The following is a 22,823-nucleotide window of genomic DNA, read 5'->3' on the forward strand; positions in this document are numbered from 1 at the left end:
TTTCTTTCTTTCTTTCTTTCTTTCTTTCTTTCTTTCTTTCTTTCTTTTTATTGTGACTAAGGGAGAAATATCCAGAGACATTTAGAGGACTCCAGAGAAAACAGACCGGGTATGGCAAGCTGTAGAGAAACAGAAGAGTGGGAGAGAATAGTGGCTATAGTGATGAACAAGAAACAGAGAATAGAATAGAGAGAAGGGGGTGGAAAATGAGAAAGAATAAGAAGAGAGCAAGAGGATAGAGAGATAGCAGGAGAGAGTGAGTGAACAAGAGCATGAAGAGTGAAAGAGAATAGTAAGAGAGGGAGTAGAGATAGAGATAGAGTGGGTGGAGAAATCCTGTGGATTATAAGGAGGATGAGTATCTCGGGGAGGGAAGGGCAGGGTGCTATCATGAACTTTGGAATAAATAACAGGTACTTGTGATACTGAGGGAGCCTGGAGGCCAGCATGGGCTTTGATATGCTAATAGGTACCATAGATAGATAGTCATAAATCCACTCTGCCAGAGGTAACAGGAATGACTCTTTCTGGCAGCCTGAAACCAATTTCACAAGTTCCTAAGAAATGCTGGCTTTTATCTAACCACAGGAAATCCTTCTATAGTTGAGCTTGAGCTCTAGACATGGACAGCCTGAGATCTAGCGGTGTGGTTGCAGAGTGCATGTGTCGCCCAGTGCCAGTTAGGTGGAAATAGCCCAGCTGCCTATTGCTGTTTTGGGTTTTATTTTCACCTTACACTCAGTGATAAACTACCTGCCATTGCTTATTAAAAGATCAGGGCTTGAGAATCTGTCTCCTCCTTCTTTCATCCTCTCAGTGTTTACCTACTCCCAGCAGAACCTTGAGCAGCTTTGGTGTGCTAGAGTCCATGCCCCTGGGCTTCAGGGGCTGCTTCCTGGATTTCTTTCTCTCTAGCCTCCTCTGTCCAAGCCCAGATATGTGAAGTGACTCTCCCTGTGAACCAATGTTTGGCAGTTTTCCTCACTGATTTGGCTCTGACCCACTGACTGATCAGTGAGATAAGGGGCATCAGGTGTCCTGTCTGCAGAGAGGTCCTTCTATCTGGAAGCACCTTCACTCTACACTGCTGTGGAGCCTTCTGCATGTAGGGGAACACTACGGAAACTCACAGAGGACCAAAGAGCTGGCAGAGACAGCTGCTGTTTGGAAGGACCATCATTACAAATGCAGTCAGGGAGCAGGAGGCCACTTGGTGAGGAGGTCTAGCAACTGCAGGACTAAGACAGTACTTCTCAACCTCCCTAACACTGCTGCCCTTAGATACAGTTGCTCATGCTGTGGTGATCCTCAACCACAAAATTACTTTCGTTGCTACTTCATAACGATAGTTTTGCTACCGTTATGAATCACAACAGTACATATTTGATATGGTTGAGAACTGTCACCTTAGAACAATTGCTGAGTAATTCTGTTATCCCATAGGACAAAAGAGACAAATGCACCCTGTCTCTTCTTTGTGTTGGGTCTCATACATGTACCTGCATTCATCATGTTAACTGTTTACAAATTGCAGCTCATGTTTTGTCAGTGGTATATCTCCTCTTTCTGAGGTCAGGAAGGAATGCTGTGTCATTTAGAGGGAGGGGATTCAGAGATTTAGCTCATAACTGGTAGGATGACACCATGGAAATTTTATTCATGCCCAGAAGAAAATGAATCTGTCAATAGACGAATTTAGTTTTCCATGATGGCTGAATAAGGATTAGGAACATTCTGATCTGAGGATGATCTGTAGATCATGGAAGGCATTCACATTCTAGGGGTTTGGGATGGATTATGCTTGTTATTAGCTATTTTTTAATTTTGAGACTAGGCTCATAATGTTACTCTGGGCCCCGAACTTACTATGTAGACCAGGCTAGCCTTGAACTCTTGAATCTGCCTTTTCAGTGCTGGGATTAAAGGTGTTTATTACCATGCCTAGCTATTGTAGCTACTTTTTAAAAACTGAAGTAAAATATTTCTGACTTTTTTCACTTGTGAGTATTTCTCAGTTAGGGTTGTAGACAAGAACGGTGGCTAGCCCTCTGTCTTGGGCCCTTCTCGTCAGCGCTTATTGTTAACTGAAATATTAAGCAATATTCATCACTACTAATATTTAATGCAAAGAGGACAGCCATAGAGTATCTGAGGTGGGCAGGGTGAGGCCCCCTGGTCCTCACCAGATGCCAGTATTAGTCCCTTGCTTGTTGGAGGAAAGGGAAAGCTGAAAGGGCTGGGACAATAGAAGGTACGGATCCTTAATGTCCAGACATTTCAGTGTTTGAAAACACCTTCCCAAGCCTGGGAATCCCTTTCACACTCATCTGCCTTTTCTTTTATTGTCTTCCTGTCAGCCGTTGAATCTGCTGGGAATCTGAGGGCAGCCCCTTAGCAGAGAGTTCCTAGGTCTCTACTATAGTGCCCTCAAGGCTACACTGGGAACCTAAAATTCATTGTTAAGGACTTGAGAATTCTCGGATTATCTTCCTTTGTTGAAGCTTTTTCTTTTCAAACTCCTTGGCTTTAACAGGAAAGATTTTGTTGCAACTTTCAGATTTAAAATATTATCATTTTTATCCTGTGCCAAGTCAAATGATGGTAATTTATACCACAATTTTGTAGTTTAAAGAAATTAATTTCTTGGATATACATAGTTATATTGCCATTTAGCCAAAATGTGAGAAAGTAATTTTTTGAAGGTTCTTGTGTTCTTTAGCATCATCCTTATCACACCAGGTTTCTTTTCAGGCCCAATAAAGAGGCATTCAAAACAACTGTTGTTGTTGGCTGTAATAGCTGGTATGGAGAGAGAGAGAGGAAAAAAAAACCTCCGAGGTGATACAAATCAAAAGTACTTCACATAAGTTTTTACTTTTTGTTTCTTACATGATGCCATTTTTGGTTTTAGCTTTTTTCTTTTCAGAAAGAAAATAATATAGAGAGCTGAGCCAGGTCCAGTGGACTGCAATTAGGCTAAATAACACAGCAGTTATAGGGATTCTCGGCTGTGTTCTGCAGGGGGAGGATCTGGATTGAATCCCAATATGCCACTTAAGAGAACTAAATAAGGCTGTCCCTAGAGAAGTAAGAATGTGAGGAGCAAAGACAGTGTCTCCTCCACTAACTTGGCAATGTGGGTTTCAGGCCTTCCCCAGTGGGTAGATGAACAGTGAGTCCTCTGGCCAGGGAAGGTGGTTTTGGAGGAACATTGCTGGGCTTTCTCTCTTTCTTTTTCTTTCTCTCTTTTGACTCACAGACTCACAGCCATAAAGCCAGATTTAGGCTCACCCACTCTGAAAACTGAAGGAGTCTGGTAATTGGAATTCTGCCTCCAGGCCTTGGCAGATGCGGGTCTTATCCATAGTTCCATTTCTCAGGGACTGTTCTTGGCGGTCTCTGCTGGCAGGGTGCTCTGAGCCTGAGAATAGATAGCAAACTCCCTGCAACCTTGAGAACCTGACGGCAAACTTTGTGTAACCTTGAGTGAATTCCTGAATGCCTTGCGAGGTGGCACAGATGTGTTGCTACTGTGAAAAAAATTTGCTTGTTCCCTTTGCTTCATAAATGTTGTTTGCACGTTCAGTAAACTGAGACTTGATCAGGAATCTGTCTTGTCTCCATTCTTCACATCTCTGTCCTCTAATTTTCACTCCCTCTTTCAGGTGGACCCTGTTCGACTAGCTCTCGGGACGGGGCAGTAAACCATTGTGGTATATGTAAGAGACCAAGATTCCTACAAATGGATAGTCACAGTATATCTCAAACACACAGGACAGCAGTCAGTTTTAAAAACACCCAGAGAGACTTAATATAATATGTTAAAAAAAAATGGCAACAACATACATTTCTAACAAATGTCACACCCCTACACGTTTTATTGGTTACAATAATGCAAAGTTTTTCTCTTAGAAGAAGGTCGTGGATATTGGTATGACTCTTTGGAAATTGATATTCTCATTGTACACTGTTAACATGTCCTAGCACAAATGCCACAGGTCTAGGCTGACTAGGGAAGACATTGCTGAAAGGCAGCTTTCTCAGGTGTAACTTTTGAGCGGAGAACTATTTTCATGTTTTGGTTGTAAAATATGTTATTATTGTATCTTCTCATGCCCACTTTCATGATTTATTAATTTTTTTAAAAACATCTCTTGTATATGTGTGTGGGGATATGACAGTGTGTGTGTGTGGTCAGGGGTCAACTTTCAGGAGTCAATTCTTTCCTAACACGTAGGTTCTGGGAATCAAACTCAGGTCATCAGATTTGGCACCAAGCCCCATTACCCTCTGAGCCATCTTACCAGCCTCCTGCACCTGTCAACTGAAGTGCTAGCAGATGCATTTGAGGAGTGATTTAGTGTGGACTGAGATAATGCTTCATGACAGCATGATGCTGGCAGGGTTCCATAAACACTGAGTGCACGGTTCTTAGGTGCCACACGAAGCTTGACATGACTTCATCTATTGTGACCCACAGAAACAGGCTGGGCAGCCTCACATGAGGAAACCTAGCTGTTCATCCGGCTTGTACGAGACAGACAGATGAGCACACACACAAAGTTTTGTGCATGCCAAAGTCTGCTTTGGTTTCTTCCATGCATTTTGTGCTCTTTTAAAAATATTTATATTTTTTTAACAGTTTGGCTATTTGAAAATATCTCTGATGGCCAGTGAGATAGCTTAATGGGTAAAGGCATTTGCCACCCAAGAATGTAAGCTTGACAACCTGAGTTTTATCCCCAGAAAGACATGTGAATTTGGAAGGAAAGAACTGACTCCAATCTACAAGGTTGGCCTTCAATACTTGTGCTGTGATACCCACACCTCATCATACACACATACACACATACGTGCATGCTATTAATAATAATAATAGTAGTAATAATACATATAAGGCTCTTTAAATTTTTTCTTTTAGTTTTATTTTATGTGAAAGGCATGTCTGTTTTTTATACCCTCAGAGGCCAGACCCTTAAGGGGCTGATTGTAAGCTTCCACATGGGTACTGGGAATTGAGCCTAGGTCCTTTGCAAAAGCAGGCAGTGTTTTTAACTGCTGGGCTATCTCCACAGTCCCCTAAAAGAGGGCTCTTTCTGCTATGTAAGTCAGTCACAGTGTGTACCTCCTGTAAGTTTATATGACATGTGGTCACAATGTCCCTTTTTTCCACAGATCCCTGTACTCCTGAACCTGAGCCAAGACCCTGACATTAGTTTGCCTGCCCTGCCACTCATGTATGCCCTGGCCCTTGGTGCCTGCCTGGGAGGTAAGGGGGAGCCGACTGCCCTGTGGAAGACCACACTGACCCTGTGGTGCAGACTAAGCAAGGCGTGGTAGTTAACAAATCAAAAGTAAATTGAAGAGAACCCTGGTGACTTCCTGATTTCAAATTTTGAACAAGCAGCATTCATCAGCTCCTTTGTGAAGCCTGTCAGTTTTGCCATCTTCTTTCATGGCATTGATCCTGGAACCCTGATTAGGGGCAGCAAGAGAATGAAGAAAAAGTAAAGATACAAACATACAGAAAAAACTGGACTCAGGTGGTGTGGGCTCTCAAATAAAGAAGTCCCAGTACTTGGGAAGTACAGAGTTTATTTTCTGCAGTTGAACAGGGAGGCGAGTTTATGTCATACATCTGACCAAGAAGACCCGCTTAGCTGATCTTAGTAGGAGCTGGCTCTCTTTACTTGTAAACATCCGGGAGTGGGAGATGAACATTTTCTTTACACACTGTCATCATTCACACTCCTAACAGAGGAAGACTTTGCCATTCCTTTGAGCCCAACCCGGGGAAGTCTTTACCAACCCCTTGTGGCTGAGGCACTGGTGCTTATATCAACAACACAGCCACTCATGATTTCATTTGTTCACTGTAACTTCTCACAGTGCAGAGCCCACAATCTGATGACAATCACTATTGGTAGTTCAAAGCTAACATGATCCCACCCTGCACCTAATCGCACCACACTGTCTGAATCAGAAGACTGTAGTGAACATTCTCTCTCCAGCCTTCCTCACTGGGCTCCACTGCCCAGAGGCAATGCATGGGTGAGCAGGGACTCTACTTAAAAGGAAGAGGGAGATAAAAGGTCGAAATCAGGTGCTGGGGATGAAGTCTAAAGAAACTACACTGTGAGTCAGATGAAATTGACCCCTGGGTAATACACAAGGGTTTTGGATGTAGCTGTCTAGAGGAGAGCCAGGCTAGAGTCCTTCTTATATTTAGACAGCTTAATCACCTGTGAGCACACGAGTGGATTGCAGAGAAACTTAGATAAACACACCGGATATATTTAACATTCTTATTGCCTCCAGATAATCTACCTTTCTGTGTTCTTCGACTTATCTGACTATTAAATCGATAACTTTCTAGTTCATTTGTCTGCTCATTTGTGGAGGGGGATTAACATCAGCCAGTGATGCATCTGTGACTTCAGGAGACAACTAATTTATTTACTGCTGTGACTGAGGCTGACATTCTTATAAAAGTGCAGAATACATTAAATTTGTTCCATCTGAGAAACAGCTCCTGAGTTTCAGGAACAACAGAGTTTCTTTCATAGGTACATTTAATACCAGCAATGGAAACAAGATCCAAAGACATTTGCAAATTCATTCCTTAAATGGGATTTAAAGAAAATTCAAATGTATGAACTACTTGCTGTAATAACCTGGCATTGTGCTCTGGGATAGGGAGCCAGACACTCAACCTCCAATTATAACAATGGGTACATTCTCCCACAGTGGAAGGCCTTAAGAATATGGAGAATTCCAGGGAGAGGGAGAGGGAGGGAGGAGAGAGAGAGAGAGAGAGAGAGAGAGAGAGAGAGAGAGAAGAGCACATTTGGGAAGCAGATATGCAGATATGAACCAGTAAAGTTTTATTGGCACTGAGAACTTTTAAACAGTAGCTCTGGTCTTGGAAGGTGCTTATTCTTGGCACACTAACCACTTACTTATGCTAGTTGTTAATTGTACAAAAATTCTGCTGGGTGTGATACAATACGCCTAACATAAAATTTAGCCTTCTAACAACAGTGAAGTGTACCATTCAGTGTCACTAGATAAGTTCACAGCACACCTTATTCATGATGTAACACACTCCCATCTCCACATCTCAGTTCATCACTTCAAACTGAAACCACAAAGGCAGCAGTAAATTTGTTAACCCCAGGTTTAGCAATTTAAAGAACATTTTAAGTAGAAGTTTTCAATCAACTTTGGAAATGTAATTTGCCATGTGAACTGGTGAACGTGGACTAGATAGTTTGAAACTAAAACATATTTTACTTATCCGACTACCTTGGTTTCTTTTACTGTTGCTGTGAAAAAAGATTCTGACAAAGGCAACTCAGTAGAAGAGAGGTGTATTCTTGTTCACAGTTCAACCATAGCAGGCAATCAAGTTACCAGGAATTTGCAGTGTGTGCTGCCTAGTTTTTCCTTGGCTGTCCTGGACTCACTGTAGACCAGGCTGGCCTTGAACTCACAGAGAGTTGCCTGCCTCTACCTTCATGAGTGCTGAGATAACAGTTGGTTGTGCCACCAAGCCAGGCTGTGCTGGATAGTTTTATGTTTACTTGACATGGGCTGAAGTCATCAGTGAGCATGGAGCCTGAGAAAATGTCTCTATAAGAATAGGGCTATAGGCAAGCCTGTAGGGCTTTTTCTTTTTTTTTTGGGGGGGGGGGCTTTTTCTTAATTAGTGATTGATGGGGAGGGCCTAGCCCATTGTGGGTGGTGTCATCCTTGGGCTACTGGTCCTGAGTTCAACAGAAAGCATGCTGAGCAAGCCATGGGGGGTTAGCTTTTTAGCATCACCTTTCCCTGGCATCATGGAGGCATCAGCTCCTGCCTCCATGTTCCTGCCCTGAGTTTCCACATAATGGAAGTGTAAGCCAAATAAACCCTTTCTTCCACAACTTGCTTTTGGTTATGGTGTTTCATCATAGCAATAGACACCCTAAGACACAGGATCTGGTCAGATTCCGTTGACAGTCAGGAAGCAGAAAGCCATGAATGCTGCTGCTCAGCTCTCCTTTCTACTTACATCACCCAGGATCTCAGTCAGGGATTGATGGCACTCATAGTGGGCAGAGCTTCCTTCCTCAATTAGCAATCAATATAATCTCCCACATACATCCAGAAGCCTATTGACCCAGTGAGTTTTTGTATTGTAAGGTTAATAATTAAGACTAATTATCACATTGGCAAGGATGAAGAACTTCATTTGTCAGGTCTCTAGGTCCAGACAGAACCAGATAGATAGACAGGTGATAGAGTAAGACACATCTAAGAACGACACTTATGGGAGATGGTCTGGGCCAGCAAAACCATGACTTGTACATTGCTACCTGTTCCAAACCCTTCAGAAGCTCTGTGTCTATCTACAGGGAACCCTAGACACCCTTTAGCTCCTTTTTGGAGTTGCTCTAGCTTAGTGGTTTTCAACCTTCCTAACGCTGCAACCCTTTAATACAGTTCCTTATGTTGTGATTACATCAACCATAAAATTATTTCCATTGCTACTTCATGACTGTAATTTTGTTACTGTTATGTGTCATAATGTAAATACCCATGGTTAGGTGACCCTATGAAAAGGTTGTTCAACTCCCAAGGGGGTCATGGCCCACAGGTTGAGAACCGCTGCTCTGGAGTTAGAAGGCTGGATTCATATTCAGGGCTTGGTACCTCTCATGTCTGACACCGTGACAAGCTTTTCAGTCTCTCTGACATTGTTCTCTTCATAAGGACACTGGAATTCTTCCATCTCTGTTTTGATGTTTCCAGTCTCAGGAGCATCATTTTCTCCTGCACACACACCATAGCAGCTCCAGAACAGGGTTATCTACTCACTAAGCCTCAGGGGAAGGAATCTTTTCTCTACTATTTAAGCACTGATGTCAGACCAGAACCAAGCTGGTGGAGTCTGGGTTCTGAAATTGAATACTGATGGCTTCAATTAGGGAGAAAAAAGAGGCTCCTGGGCTTGGCTATATAAGTCTTTCATGAACTAATAGCTATGTGGGGGCACAAAGGGATGGAAAGAATAATCCAATTGGTTAGCCTTGGTTTTGTTCCTCACTCAGACTCCGAGGACTGGCTTATGTTTCTGTGTGCACAGCATGTCCTTTTATGAAAAAGTGTGAACAAAGAGAGCTAACTCAAGAAAACACCTATGTGAAGAAAATGCCCATCAGTGAACAAAACCAGGTTACACCAATGCTTCCTGAAAGAGCATCTTTTTTCATCTCCTGAAAGAGTTTGCTAGGAGCTGGCGGAGCCTAGAGCCCCATGGTTCATGTCTGAGGTCTCGTTACACTGTTTAAAAAGGACATACATTGCCAGCCCATGGCTGTTAGCTTTGCTTGCGCTTTCTTTTCTTTTCTTTTTTTTTTTTCTAAAAGATGCATTTTACTTGATTCCAACAGGGGCCCTCTCAATTCTCCTTAGCATCATATAGAGCAGTGATAACCCTATCTGTGAAGGAATCATGCTATTTACAGACAGATAACTTGCTTTCTGGTTGGCACTGTGTTTTATTTCCAGACATTTGCAAAGCATTGACTTCGATGATGACTGTAATCATCACATCACAGCCTCTGAACAGAAGAAAAGAGCAGAAACTAACTTCCAAGATAAGCTGGGCTGTTATTTTATTTTTGAATTTCTGATTTCAGGTAACGGGACACTGATTGGTGCATCCGCAAATGTTGTCTGTGCAGGAATTGCGGAGCAGCACGGGTATGGATTCTCTTTCATGGAATTTTTCAGGTACTTTAGATGTTAAAAAGAATCATTTAAAATATATCTCTATCAGGATCTTAAACTTATTTGATTAAAAAAGTAACAGAGCATGCTGCTGAACACTTGGATATTCATGAGTTGGCGATAAGAAACTTTGGTATAGGTGATATGAGCTCAGGCCAGGCACATTTGTTGCTAAGATTAGCTTTATCATATTCTGAATAATCTGGATTGAGTTAGTGACTAGAATGTAAACTTGCTGGACACTTGATGATTTTGTGTCTGAAAATCTTACTGGGAACTGATCATTAAGCTGGTAAGTGCATAGAAAAAGATGTTAGCAAGGACTTGGGAATAATATTGAAAACTAGGACCAAGCTAATCATGCCTAGGGCAGCCTGGAGGTAGGTGTTTCATGTATGAGCACCTCACAGGAATACCTCACAAAGATGGGCTCAGTGTTGTCCAGAGCACAGCTGATGTATAAAAAAAAAAAATCTGTTCCAGAGAGGCTAATTTCAGTCTTGGTTTTGTTTGCCTGTGTGCTTATGTCTATATGGCCCAGATGCACTTTTCAAGCACAGAAGGGAGGGGAATGGAAGCAAGAGGTCCATGTGAAATGGTCCTGCCAAAATGACCTTGATTTAGTATTGAGTCATGAAACTGCAACTTGGTATATGCACAGTAATGGGCTTCTGCCACCCCCTATGTGAAGACTTCTAAATAAGTTGGGCTAAGTGGCAGAGAGACTATGGCTCTTGGAGACAGTCATCTGTACCCTAGAAACTTTTTGCTCTGCAAGGTACTGCTTGTCCAGGTCTGAGCTTGGACAAAATGGTTGTGTGACCTACTTGTGGACTAAGAATTGTATCTTAGTCTATGTAATATGTAAGGCTCTCTGGAGGACCAGGTTAATTTACAGAATAGGTACTGAGCAGTCAAACAATGGTTAGCTGCATAGTGGAGAGCTTCAGAATCTGGTAGGTGCTCAGCCCATGAGATGGATGCCTTGGAAGTTCCAATCAGGCATTGAAGACCTAGAAGATTCCAGAAGAATCACTGGTATTCAGCCTTTATTGGAAGGCAGAAGAAGCTGGTATCTGCTTAGGAAGAAGTCAAGTCAGGGCAGCAGGCAACTTTTTCCTTAGATCCCTTTATATTTCCATAGTGGGGTCAGGCCACTATGGTGGACCCCCTTTAGGCAGTTTTCTTTGTAAATACCCTCAGAGACATACCTTGAACTGTCAGGGTTTGTCTTACACAATTATAAGTCCAGTCAAGTTGACAATAAGTCCTTAAGTCCTCTAAATTATGATAAAGAGGTAAGAACTACTTCTTGTGATATAGATATCTCCTATACAACTGAGAATTCACTTATCTTTCCACAAAACATGTGATTAAAGTCTTTTGAAGAATACTTACTCTTTGGATATCCCATAACTTGAATATGACAACATATATTTAAAAATACTGAGATAGTCAGTTGATGTTATGTTACATAAAGAATAGAAGGGAAATACAATATGGATACTTAATATGTTAATATATACATAAAGGCACTCCTCTTTAAACTTTATTTTATTTTATGTGTGTGAGTCTTTTGTCTGCATGTGTATATGTACAGCACACACGTGCCTGGCACTTCAGGAAGTTAGCATAGGGAACTGGATCTTCTGGAACTAGAGCTGTGGGGGTTGGGAAATGAGCCTGGGTTCTCTACAGGAATGAATACTCTTAACCACCAAGCCATCTCTCTATCCCTACAGAAACATTCTTAACAAAACAGAAAAACACTCAACGCATTTGTGTTTCTTATCGTCTTGTTTGGATTGGGTTGCTTTCTGTTGCACTTAACTACAAGTCATAGGAATACTAAGAAATGCTCTACAAATTGCTTGTATTCCCTATGTAATCTTACTTCTGTTGTGTGATAGAAGTCCAATTTCGACAGGTCATCTGAACCAATCACACCTGCTGTTACTATTACCTGTGCTTTATCATGCTGACTTAAGGATATGAAAAATCCAAAGTAAAGATGGGGAAGTCTTAGTGTTCAATTTAGTGGAGACAATATCATTCTTCCTTCTAGGATCCACGTCTTCTATACCAACAGAGGATAATGTTGTTGGAGCAAGAAACACCAATTTTTCTAGGGTATGACTGTATTCATGACCATCTGATCATATAAAACACGGGCAGTCCAACTTTAAAACTTTCCATGATATTTAATTTCCAACACTTCTAAAGACTAGGTTTCTTCAGGGATTAAAAAGAAACTTTTAGTGAAGAGTCTGTGTAAAACCAAAAAAAAATAAGTCATATATGTCTGATATACAATAGCATGGAAGATGGAAAAAATGACTTGATTCTAAAAAGAAGCAATATAATATCAGCAAGGAAAGAATGGACCCAAACAAGACTGAAACCCTTCATAGAAACAGCCCCAGGCCTAGCAGCTAGAATTCTAGATGGTGTAATCCATGCTCCATCTGCCTTGCTTAGCTTTCCCACTCACCTGTGTTCATGAGGCTTGTCCCTCGGGCCAGGAAAATCATTGTTTTCATCAGTTTTTCTTGGTAAACAGCACTCATTTATGGAATCTCTGATCTCTGGGAGTAGTGGTTGAAACTTAGGTTTCAAGTTTGTAGGATCTGCTATCAGGGAACCCAACCCTCCCATACATTCCCTTACTTCAAGGCCTTCTGGAACCTTGGATGAGAGTTTTCTTCCCACATTCTTCTCTTTTGCATGCCTACAAAGTCCACATGGTGTGGGTGATGATTCAAGTTCTGTTGCTGCTAGTGACATCATCGGCCCCCTCCTGTCAGAGCTGCTGCAGTCATGAGTACTGTGGCAGCTGAACCTTGATCGAAATTCTTCTGGGCAGTTGTCTGTGGGCAGCGAGCCCTTTCAGTAGCATTCTCAGCTCAGGTCTCTTTCTAACAAGTTTGCATTGTCACAGCTGTGGCCTTTGATGGGGGTCCTCCCGTCAGGACACCTCCTTTCTTGTCTCAGTGCAGAGCGTGGGGTTGCCCTTTAAAAGTGCTAATTTTCTTAACATTACAGATCTCTTGTCAGAACTTGCCTTGTTTGAAACTTTAAACCCATGTAAGGTCCTTTCATTACCAAACTGCACACTTCTTATTTGTTTCTTTGTTTTATTTTTACTTTAACTGTAACCTGCTAAGGTCAATGAGAAGCAACCTTTCCACAGCCCTAAGGTTACTTGGTCTCGAAATTTCTTGTAGCAAACAAATTAGTCCGTTACTTTGAAATTCAGCTTTATTAAAATGTTAACAAGTGGGAAAAGACAGTCAGATAGTTGGCTACAGTATAACACAATGCAACACAGTTTTCAGCATAATCCTGTTCCCCTGAAATCTCATGAGCACTGTTGTTAATATCTGTATTGCTACAGCATTCTTCTACATTCCCAACAGACTTATCCATTAAAATCTGCTTACAGCATTCTGGAACATCTCTAGGCCACAGCTCCAAACTCTTACACATTCTCCCACAAACAAGTGTCCCCAAATAACAAACCATATATAGAGTTTATTAGATTAGCTTATACAATAGGCATTTGTTATCCAACAATGTCCACCTGAACATTGGAGAGGCAAAGTATATATTAGCTACTCAGCTCACGAAGCTGAATAATTCATCCATCTCAATCCAAAGCAGAAAGCCTGAAAGTTCCCCAGGGAGCCACTAGTGTTTAGTCCACCTTAGCAGACTTAGGAGATAAGAGTCTGATGTCAGTAGAGGATCACAGCATCAGTGATAGACAGACCTACTCAGAAGGAAGAAAGCAGGTGCATGCACACTGCTTTTCTTCCTGTCCTCACATGTTGGCCATGGTTTGGAAGGTTTTGCTCACTTTGAGGTTAATTTTCCCTCTTCAGTTTATCCTCTCTGGAAATGTAGTTACAGACAAAACTACAGGTATAGTTCTTAGATAATGCTAGCAATCGGGACCAACCCCCAACACTCTATTGTCTATCACTATGTCACAATATAACAAATACTTAGAACTGGGTAATTTGCAAAGAGTAAAGGTTTGTTTAGCTCAGAATTCTGGAGGCTGAACATCTAAGACATTGGCCCTTGAATCTGCTTGGCACCTGGTGCAAAGTTCTGCTTGCTACACAATAACATGCAAAAGGGCATCACAAGATGAGATGGAGCAAGTACGCCAGAGAGCATTTATTTTTGTAACAGCCAGTCCCTCAACAGTCCATTAATTTAGTAATTCATGAGACCACTCCATTTATGAGAGTAGACTCCGCATGACTCAGTCTCCACCCAATGCTATCACCTCTGAACACTTAATATATGAATCTAGAGATGAATTTTCCACAACAGAAAATTTGGAAGACATAGTCAAAAGTAGTGAGTGGTCCCCACATAAAAAAGAACGATTACTTTATTGAGATTTATTTTATTAAACATTTTTCCAGCCTCACGAGAAACTAGTAGTATTGTAAATCTTACTGAGATATCAATTTGAATGATATTCTTAGGAGCCCGAGACGTAGGGAAAGCCAGTGAGGTGGTGTTCAAGCCAGCATAGGTGTTTAATGTAATCTTCCCGCTGGACTCTGGACAGCAAACTTTAGTGCTTGGCCAATTTATTTCTGTTCAGACTCATATCTGCATGTGCAGATAATGAAAAGAGTAATTGTAAAATGAAGAATTGTTTTTAATAATAATCATGGCAGTGGTCGCAACAGGATGGCTTGCTTCATGCTACTAGATTATTAGCTTTTCATTGTCATTATCAGGGAGAATCCAGACCCAGAATATAGTCAAGAAAGGACTATAGGGAGGAACACTGTTCTGGACAGCAGCGGGAGACAGAAACCTAGAGCTGACAAACCAGCTCTCCCTCATTTAGCTTTGACTTTTAATTTCTGAAGAACTAATTAATTTCTGTCACCTGCAAGTTCTGCTTTGCTCATCTAAGCCCAGGACTCACCAGCCTGTCTACTTCCTTTCTACTTTCCATGAGTGAGTAAACTTCAAGGAAATTTTGAGACACTGGATTCATCTCTCAGGGAGTTTAGACTGCCCTATGCCCCTCAGGACATGTAGAGTGCCTGTAGTTCAGCACCAGTGGGTGATATGTGCATGTGTGGAAATCTGGGATGACTTACAAGGGCCAGTTGACATTAAAAATTAGGTTAACCTGGTGGTCAACCCTCACAAACTCATAACCCCTCATGGATCACATTTGATCTGTTGGATGGAAATGGAATGCCGCATAGTCCAGAGCCACCATTGCTTAGCAACTTGGTAAGATCCTGTTTCAAAATAAAATGCTAAAAACAGGGGTATGGCTCAGAAATAGAACTCTTATCTAGCATTCATCTAGGTTCAAACCTCAATATTACAAACTGGGGAAAACCCAAAAACTCAGTTGGTCACGTCTTTAAGTAAAATACCTTCAAGTCTTCCATTTCATTTTAAACTTTTTATATCCCATTTTTTTATATAAAGAACTTCTGAAATACGTGTCCTGACTACATTTATTTATTTATTTATTTATTTATTTATTTATTTATTTATTCATTTATTTAATGTATATGTGTTCTTTGCTGTATATGTTTTTGTACCACTTGTATATTAGTCATGATTCTCTAGAGTTACAGAAGTTATAAAATGAACCTACCATCTATCTATCTATCTATCTATCTATCTATCTATCTATCTATCTATCTATCTATCTCTATATACATATATACAGATATACATACATGCACCGTAGTAGTCCAGCTAAACCAACAATGGCTAGCTGTAAACAAACAAACTAACAAAAATCCAAGAATCTAGTAGTTTCTCAGTCCACAGGCTGGTCTCAGTTTGTCTTTTCTATATGTTGGAATCCCTAGGAAGTAGGTTCCAATATCAGTGAAGGAATGAACATTCTAGTAAGGCAAGGGCAAACAGGCAACAAGTAAAAGCTTCCTTCTTATATGCTCTTAATAGACTTCCAGTAGAAGGTGGGGCCATATTAATGGTATGTCTTTTCGCCTCAAGATCCGGATCAAAGGTATATGTCTCTCTACCTCAAAGGTCTGGATTAGAGTGGAGTCACTCACTTCAAAACAGGAAGAAAATGTGTCACAGGTGTGCCTTCCATTTCTGGATTATAGTTCATTCCAGATACAGTTAAATTGAAAACAAAGAAAAGCTATCACAACTTGTGTGTCTGGGACCCAAGAAGGTTAGAAGAGTGTGTTATATTCTCAGGAGCTAGAGTTATGATGTTTGCACACTACTCTGTGGGTGCTGAGAACCAAACCCAGGACCTCTGCAAGAATAACAAGTGCTCTTAACCACTGAGCCATCTCCAGCTCCTGACTACTATGATGGTTTGAGTAAGAATTGCCCCCACAGACTCATGTGCTTGATTGCTTGGCCCACAGGAATTGGCACTATCAGGAAGTGTGGTCTTGTTGGAGTAGGTACAGCCTTGTTAGAGAAAGTTTGTCACTGTGGAGGTGGGCTTTGAACTCTCATATATGCTCAACTGAGGCCTACTGTGGTAGTCTCCTTCTGCTGCCTGCAAATCAAGATGTAGAGCTCTCAATTCCTTCTCCAGCACCATGTCTGCCTGCATGCCACCATGCTCCTCTCCATGAGGATAATGGACTAACCTTATGAAACAGTAAGCCAGTTCCAATTAAATGTTTTTCTTTATAAGAGTTGTCATGGTCATGGTGTCTCTTATACAGCAATAAAGACCAAAATAAGACAACAACTTTTTTGTTTCCTTTCATATTTTAAATTTTGCAAGGGGATCTTAGGTGTCCTTTGTCTTATAGTTATCACCTATGTAATCATTGATAAGTTTATGTTCTCTTTAGTTCTTTCTCCATCTACTTTCTACTTGGTTAATTTCTGCTTTCTACACAGAGAACACATACTTATTACTGTTTTTTGGTTGTTCCTACTTGTTTGTCTGAGATCTATAATTAATCCTACTGTGTGTTCATCATTAGTTAATTTCCCCTAGGGTTGGCTAGTGTCTTGATGGATGAGGTTGATATTTATTTATTTTTAATTTTATGAGGCAGAGTCCTCTTTATGGATCACTCTATAAACCAGGCTATCCTCAAACTCAGAGATCCTTCTGTTTCTGCTTCCTCAGTGCTGGGATTAAAGGTGTGCACTACCACTGACTAGTTAAATAGTTTTTCTTTTTCTTTTGCCTTTTTTTTTTGAGGGGGGAAAGATAGGGTTTCTCTGTGTAGCCTTGGCTGTCCTGGACTCACTTTGAAGACCAAGCTGACCTTGAACTCACAGAGATTTACCTTACTTTGCCTGCTAAACTTTTTAAAGTAACTTTTTTATGTATGTAGACATGTTCCCTGTATGTATGTTTGTGTGCCACGTGAGTGCCTGATGCCCCTGGAGGCCTAAATTTTTCCCTTTATATCTAGAAGGTCTGGGTTATTGAAAATGCTTTATTAAGACCAAGGCTTATCTGATTTTGAACATCAGGGATTGGTGGCTTGGGTAATGAGATGAGTACTTTGGTTTATTGTTTGGCTTACCAACGGAGACTTGAACAAACATTTATGCACCTCAGACAGGGCACTATTGCCAGATTAAAAAAAAAAGTGTCAATTCAGGTACAACTTATGAACCAATGAGTTTATTGAGCCTACTTACAAGATGATGAGTGAAGTGGTTACTTACAGGACCATGAGTATATTAGTTATGCTTCTGTTGCTGTGATGAAATGCAATGAGCAGAAGCAACTGATAGAAGGAAAGGTTTGTTTGGGCTAATGGTTCCGAAAGGATGACTCCATGATGTCATGGAGGCATAACAGCAAGCAGTAGACACAGTGTCAGGAATAAGAAGCCAAGAACCCTCATCTTCAAACGCAAACATGAAGCAGAGAGAGAAGTCTAGAAGTGGCACAAGGTTGTAATTTCAAACTTTGTCGTAGATCCAAGCCTTCATATGAACCAGCTGAGGCAGAAGAGAGTGGTGGGTAGGATCCCCGGGTATAGCTCTTCATTTTCCTCCTTCTGGGAGGTGTGTTAACACCTTGGTTACCATTACTATACACATCCACCACTATGTTCTGCTTATTTTGCTGTCAGCGAGTTGTGCTCCATGATGACTGTGGTCATATTAGGCCTAAACAACACTAAGGACATGATACTTGTCAAAACGATGTGTTAATATTTGTGAAATACTTAGGTATTTTTACAGCTCTACCCTTATCCTCAAGCAGGAGCCAGTGATTGCTGTGGGAGTCAGGTAAAAGTGAGTTATGATCAATGTTCCTAATGGGCTGCCTACGATTTCTAAGATCTCTAGAGATAGCTTTTCCTAAAGGATTTATCCTGTTTCCATGATTGGCCTACTGAGACTGTCTCTTACAGGAAAAGGCAGTGATTTGTCCTTATACTGTGCCTGAATACTATTATATGGTTTAGACAGTTATTCATTCATTGGTCTCCCATGCAACTAAGAATGTCATGCCTCCTTCCAGGGCTAGAGATAACTCAGATCATGTTCTTCTGACCAGTAACCAGGTTCCCAAAGTTCCAGACCTTGTATGTACAAGTTGCTGAATGTGAGGGAGGGAGTCACACACAAAGTCCTCCAAGTCTATCAATGTCTATCTCCTTGCCTAGAGGAACTAGAGGCTTTAGACAAAATGTATTACTGCATTACAGGAGCCAAATGTCTTACTGCATCACCTGCATTGCTCGAGGGTGGGTTTTGTGAATATCATTTACTGAGATGGGAGTTGTAGTTAAGGGAGTTGAGAAGACCATTCATTGTTCACTATCAGTGGTTCTTTATATTCAGGACTAGTGAGATGGCTTAGTGGGTAAAGGGGCTGGATTCCAGTTCCAATGACCTAAATCCAAAGTCAATCCCTTGCACTCATGTAGGGAAGGAGAGAGCTGATGCCCATAAGTTATTCCCCAACTTTGCCATGTATACCATAGAATGTACACCTCTTTCCACAAATACAAACATTAAATATAATAAATAAAATAACAAACTTTATACCCCAAACCATAGTTGAAAAATGTACCACCAGGCTGTGTACTGTGAAATTTTGCCATGCATTTATGTTGTACAATTCCCTGTGACTGTTCTGGAAAGAGCCCCAAGAAGCTTACAGCCTAAGCGGTCATTTTTATGCAGCTTGTTTGCATTATTCATTGAATTTTAGATATTAAAGTACTAGAAAGTGGACAAATAAAAACAATTTAAAATGATATTGAAAGCTTTAAAATTACATAAGAGATTTAACATTACTCAAAAGTAAATATTCTGGTAATGTGGAAGGAGGAGGGAGTTGGAATCCAATGAGTCCCAGAAAACTAGTTGTTTTACTGCAATCTCTATAAGCAATGCCTATTTAGTGACTTCCTGAAAACATAAACAGTGGTGTGTAGTTCGTAACTAATTATTGGTAAAAATGCTTCTTACTCTGAAATGCTTATGTCCTTTTTGGAGAAACACTAATTGACATTTTCCTGAAAGAGGCTTGTCTTTCCTGTAGGATACACTGTGTTACAGCTCTGAAGGAAAAGGCTTCCCCAATTGAAAAGGGAAGGTTTTCCCAGCAGAAGTGTTACAGCTCTGCTGGGAAAGATGTCCTGGAAGTTGAGAGCCAAGGAATACCATAAAGTCACACCACATAACAAACCTCACACAAGAGATTTATTGGGAGAGAAAACCCCAGGAGGGTGGCTACCTCTGCTATGGCAAGAAGCAGCAGGGAACTGGGCAGAAGACAAGGTTTACATAGGCGTTCTTGGGGGATGGGTGAGCTTTCCAGGGTAGTTTAGGGGTTGGTGGATTCTTGGGCTTAGAGTCAAATCAGGGTGAGGTTGTTCTTTCCTTTCTGGACTCGGGGTTAAGTCAGAGCCAGTGTGTTCTTTCACTGGCCCTTTTACCCTATATGCACTTTTTTTTTTTAAAATAATGAATCTAGACATATGTATTCACATGGGTTGATAGCCTTCACTTTACAAAGTGTTGTATTTGTGGATAACCAAGATCTACCAGATACTTGATCAGGCCACATTTCACAAACACTCACATAAATATAGTCTACCCATTTATATGTATCTATTCAGATAACACATTTGTAACAAAAATTGGGACAGAGTCTGGGTATCACAGGGGCAAAACATTCAGACAAGGTCTGCAGAGCTGGCAAGCTGCCCAGCAGGGTACAGCAAGCACAGCTGAGAGGACATGGTCTTGACTGTCCTGGTGGAAACTGAAATCAAGGCTTCTCAGGTGCGAAATGGTCTGAGGAGATGAGTTTTGTGAGCTGCTGCCATTGGCATGGAATGCCAAGGGCTAGTGAAGAGGCTGCATAGATTGATTGACAGGGCCCAGAAGAGGGAAGGGAAGAGGTAGGGGAGTACTCAGGGCTTCAAAAGGAGCAAAGGAATAAATCAAGATTTGTCTCTGAAAGAGCATTTCTTCCTGTTTGCAGTAATACAAGAAGACTCAAGACCAGCAGTAGGGAGACAGGACTGAAGCCAGGGGCCAGATGTCTCAGGGCTGTGGTGAATGGGCAGGGGGGTGATGTGGTATCAAGTAAGCTGGTTTCCTGAAAACTGGAACATCAGTAAATCAGGGAGGAAAGAAGTCACATGTGCATTCAAATGTAGGGGTTACCTAAGAGGAGAAAAATAGACTGACTGTGTGTATTACATGTAACATTGGGAGACAGAGTATCAGATGAAGATGGTAGGTGTGAGGTCAGTAGCATGGGTCCAAAGAGAGAAACAACCAAAAACTCCTAGAAAGATAGTGTTAAATGGGGCTTGAGATGATCTTGAGAGCAGGCAATTGAGGTCACTAGAAGGGGAAGGAGGGAGAGGAGGGAGAGGAAGAGGAAAAGAGAGAAGAGGAGGAGGAATGTAAGGCTTTCTGTTAGTTGTGACCCATGATTGTGGGTATTTCAAACCCTAATCTAATTAGCCTGAGAAAAAGGGGAAATGGACCAGAAGATTTGCCGGCGCTGGATGGCCTGTCTAGCTGGATCTTTACAGTAACAGGAGCCCTGCCTTGACCTTGTCCCTCTCTGGCAGCTTTGCTTAGGTCAGGGCAGGGCTTCTTTCACATAGCAGGGAGCAGCCCCCACAGCTCCAGGGAAAACCTGAAGGTGTCCTCTGGAAGGGCTTTGCCTGGCCCAAGGAGGTCAGGTGCCTACTCTTGACCATCTTTAATTGTCTCTGTGTTTAGTATCCATCATTGAGTGCTGTTACCATGGCAGCACTTTCAAAATGCAGAACAAGATATCTTTCATGAAAAGGTGGGGGAGGGTGTGTGTGTAGTGAAAAGAATGTGACCACCACATACACTGCAGGGATGCGGGGGGGGGGGGGGGGAAAATAGAGCACTGAGGATGCCCAGTCTCAGTGTCAGTCATATGCTACCTCAGGTACAATCACTATGTCTACCCTTTAAGATCTACCCTCCTTGAAGGTTACAGAAAGCAGCCTCCCCATTCCTATTACCCTGCCTTCCTCCAGGGAAAACCTTCTATTCACCACCACAGAAGGAACAAGCTACTTTTCCCAGGGACATAACGTTTGGCCTTTTCACATGTTTTCTTTCAGTCTGTTTTGTTGACAGTCTTACCAGTCCTGGATATGTCTGATTTCTGTATCTAAAGCAGCATCTTTCATCTGTATTGATATCAACTATCCATCTATCTATCTATCTATCTATCTATCTATCTATCTATCTATCTATCTATCATCTATCCATCTATCATCTATCTTCTATTTATCATCTATCTATTATCTATTACTTGTATGCAAACTACTATTATCTCTCTACCTATTACTATATATCTATTGTCTGTTATTTTTCTATTGTGTTTATATTATTTATTTTATCTCTCTCTTTACAAATACCTATCTTTCTTTTTTTCCTCCATAGCCATCTACCTAACAAACACTCTATTGACATCACTTTTGTTACAGGCCGGTTTTGCTCTTTGTTTACTTTTATGTCATTTGGAGGCTTCCAGTCCGTGGGATCCTGGTCCTTGTTCTTGGAAACTGTCTTCTCAAAATGAGCTGTTCTTTCCCTGTACAGCTTCATGTATTCTGTCCCGGCAGCAGTGTGGGCTCATCTTCAGGATGACTTAGTGAGCAGGCCAGGGCAGCCATTTTCTCAATGCTTATTCTCCGGAAACACCCTAAAACTCTCTGTGTGCTAGGAAACTCTGAATTTTGTATTTTACCTGATGCCAGAGAGAACCAGCTTTCCTTTCTAAGGTGTGTAGGAACAGCCAGGTACTATAATCTTGTCCTATGTACTGTGGATTCATTCCAACGTTTCCCCAGACTCAGAAGAGAAGTCTGACCCTGTGAAGACATCTTTCAGTCCTTGCATTCACACTTAAATGGATAGCGTTCATAGCACTGTTTCTGTGATGTTACATTCAGTTTGAATGACAGTGGTGTTTACCAGTCTGAGCTTGTCTGGGCCACCTGAGCATTTCAATGTCCTCATCTGCACTTCGAGATCTACCAGAAATAGCTGAGTGTTTGGAAAGTGGTGTTCTATGTGAATTCTTTCTGTCACTTTAACAAATATTCTGTGAGGTTGTGAGCATAAAAGTGACAGTCTCCTGCAATATGGACATTATCCTCAGGCAGCCTCCATTAAGAGTGGCTGAATGATATGGTCCAGGACTGCTGAGGTGATGCTCGTATCTGATGGAGCCTGGTTCAGCTGGAGTGGAGAAGGCGATGACTGAGGACTCACTCCCTCTGAGTTTCCTTCAGAGAATCAGGGTCACCCATAGAGAGTGTCTGAGAATGAAGATGGAGAATGAAACAAGAGTGCTGCCAGAGGCGATGCCCTTGACTTCGTTTTACCTACATTCAGATCCATTTTCTGGTCTACCACTCACAAGAGCAGCAAGAAAAGCATGAAAAACATCAAGCCACCAGGCAGCCTGGCAAAATCTCTGTTGAATTAGAGGATTTAACATAAGGATGCTTTGTGATACACACACACACACACACACACACACACACACACACACACACACACAC

General features: G+C 41.5%; 1 protein-coding gene across 1 annotated transcript in view; it reads left to right on the forward strand.

The window, feature by feature from the left end:
• Oca2 (OCA2 melanosomal transmembrane protein) overlaps positions 1–22,823 on the forward strand; it is a 323,587-nt gene that overhangs the window by 203,644 nt on the left and 97,120 nt on the right. The window contains exons 21-22 of the mRNA XM_055607524.1: positions 5,176–5,269; positions 9,684–9,777. Coding sequence (XP_055463499.1) covers positions 5,176–5,269; positions 9,684–9,777 — 188 coding nt within the window. The remainder of the gene's footprint in view (positions 1–5,175; positions 5,270–9,683; positions 9,778–22,823) is intronic.

The sequence above is a fragment of the Psammomys obesus genome, unplaced genomic scaffold (assembly GCF_907164565.1).
Source record: "Psammomys obesus unplaced genomic scaffold, mPsaObe1.curated_primary_1811, whole genome shotgun sequence".
Taxonomy (NCBI): Eukaryota; Metazoa; Chordata; class Mammalia; order Rodentia; family Muridae; genus Psammomys; species Psammomys obesus.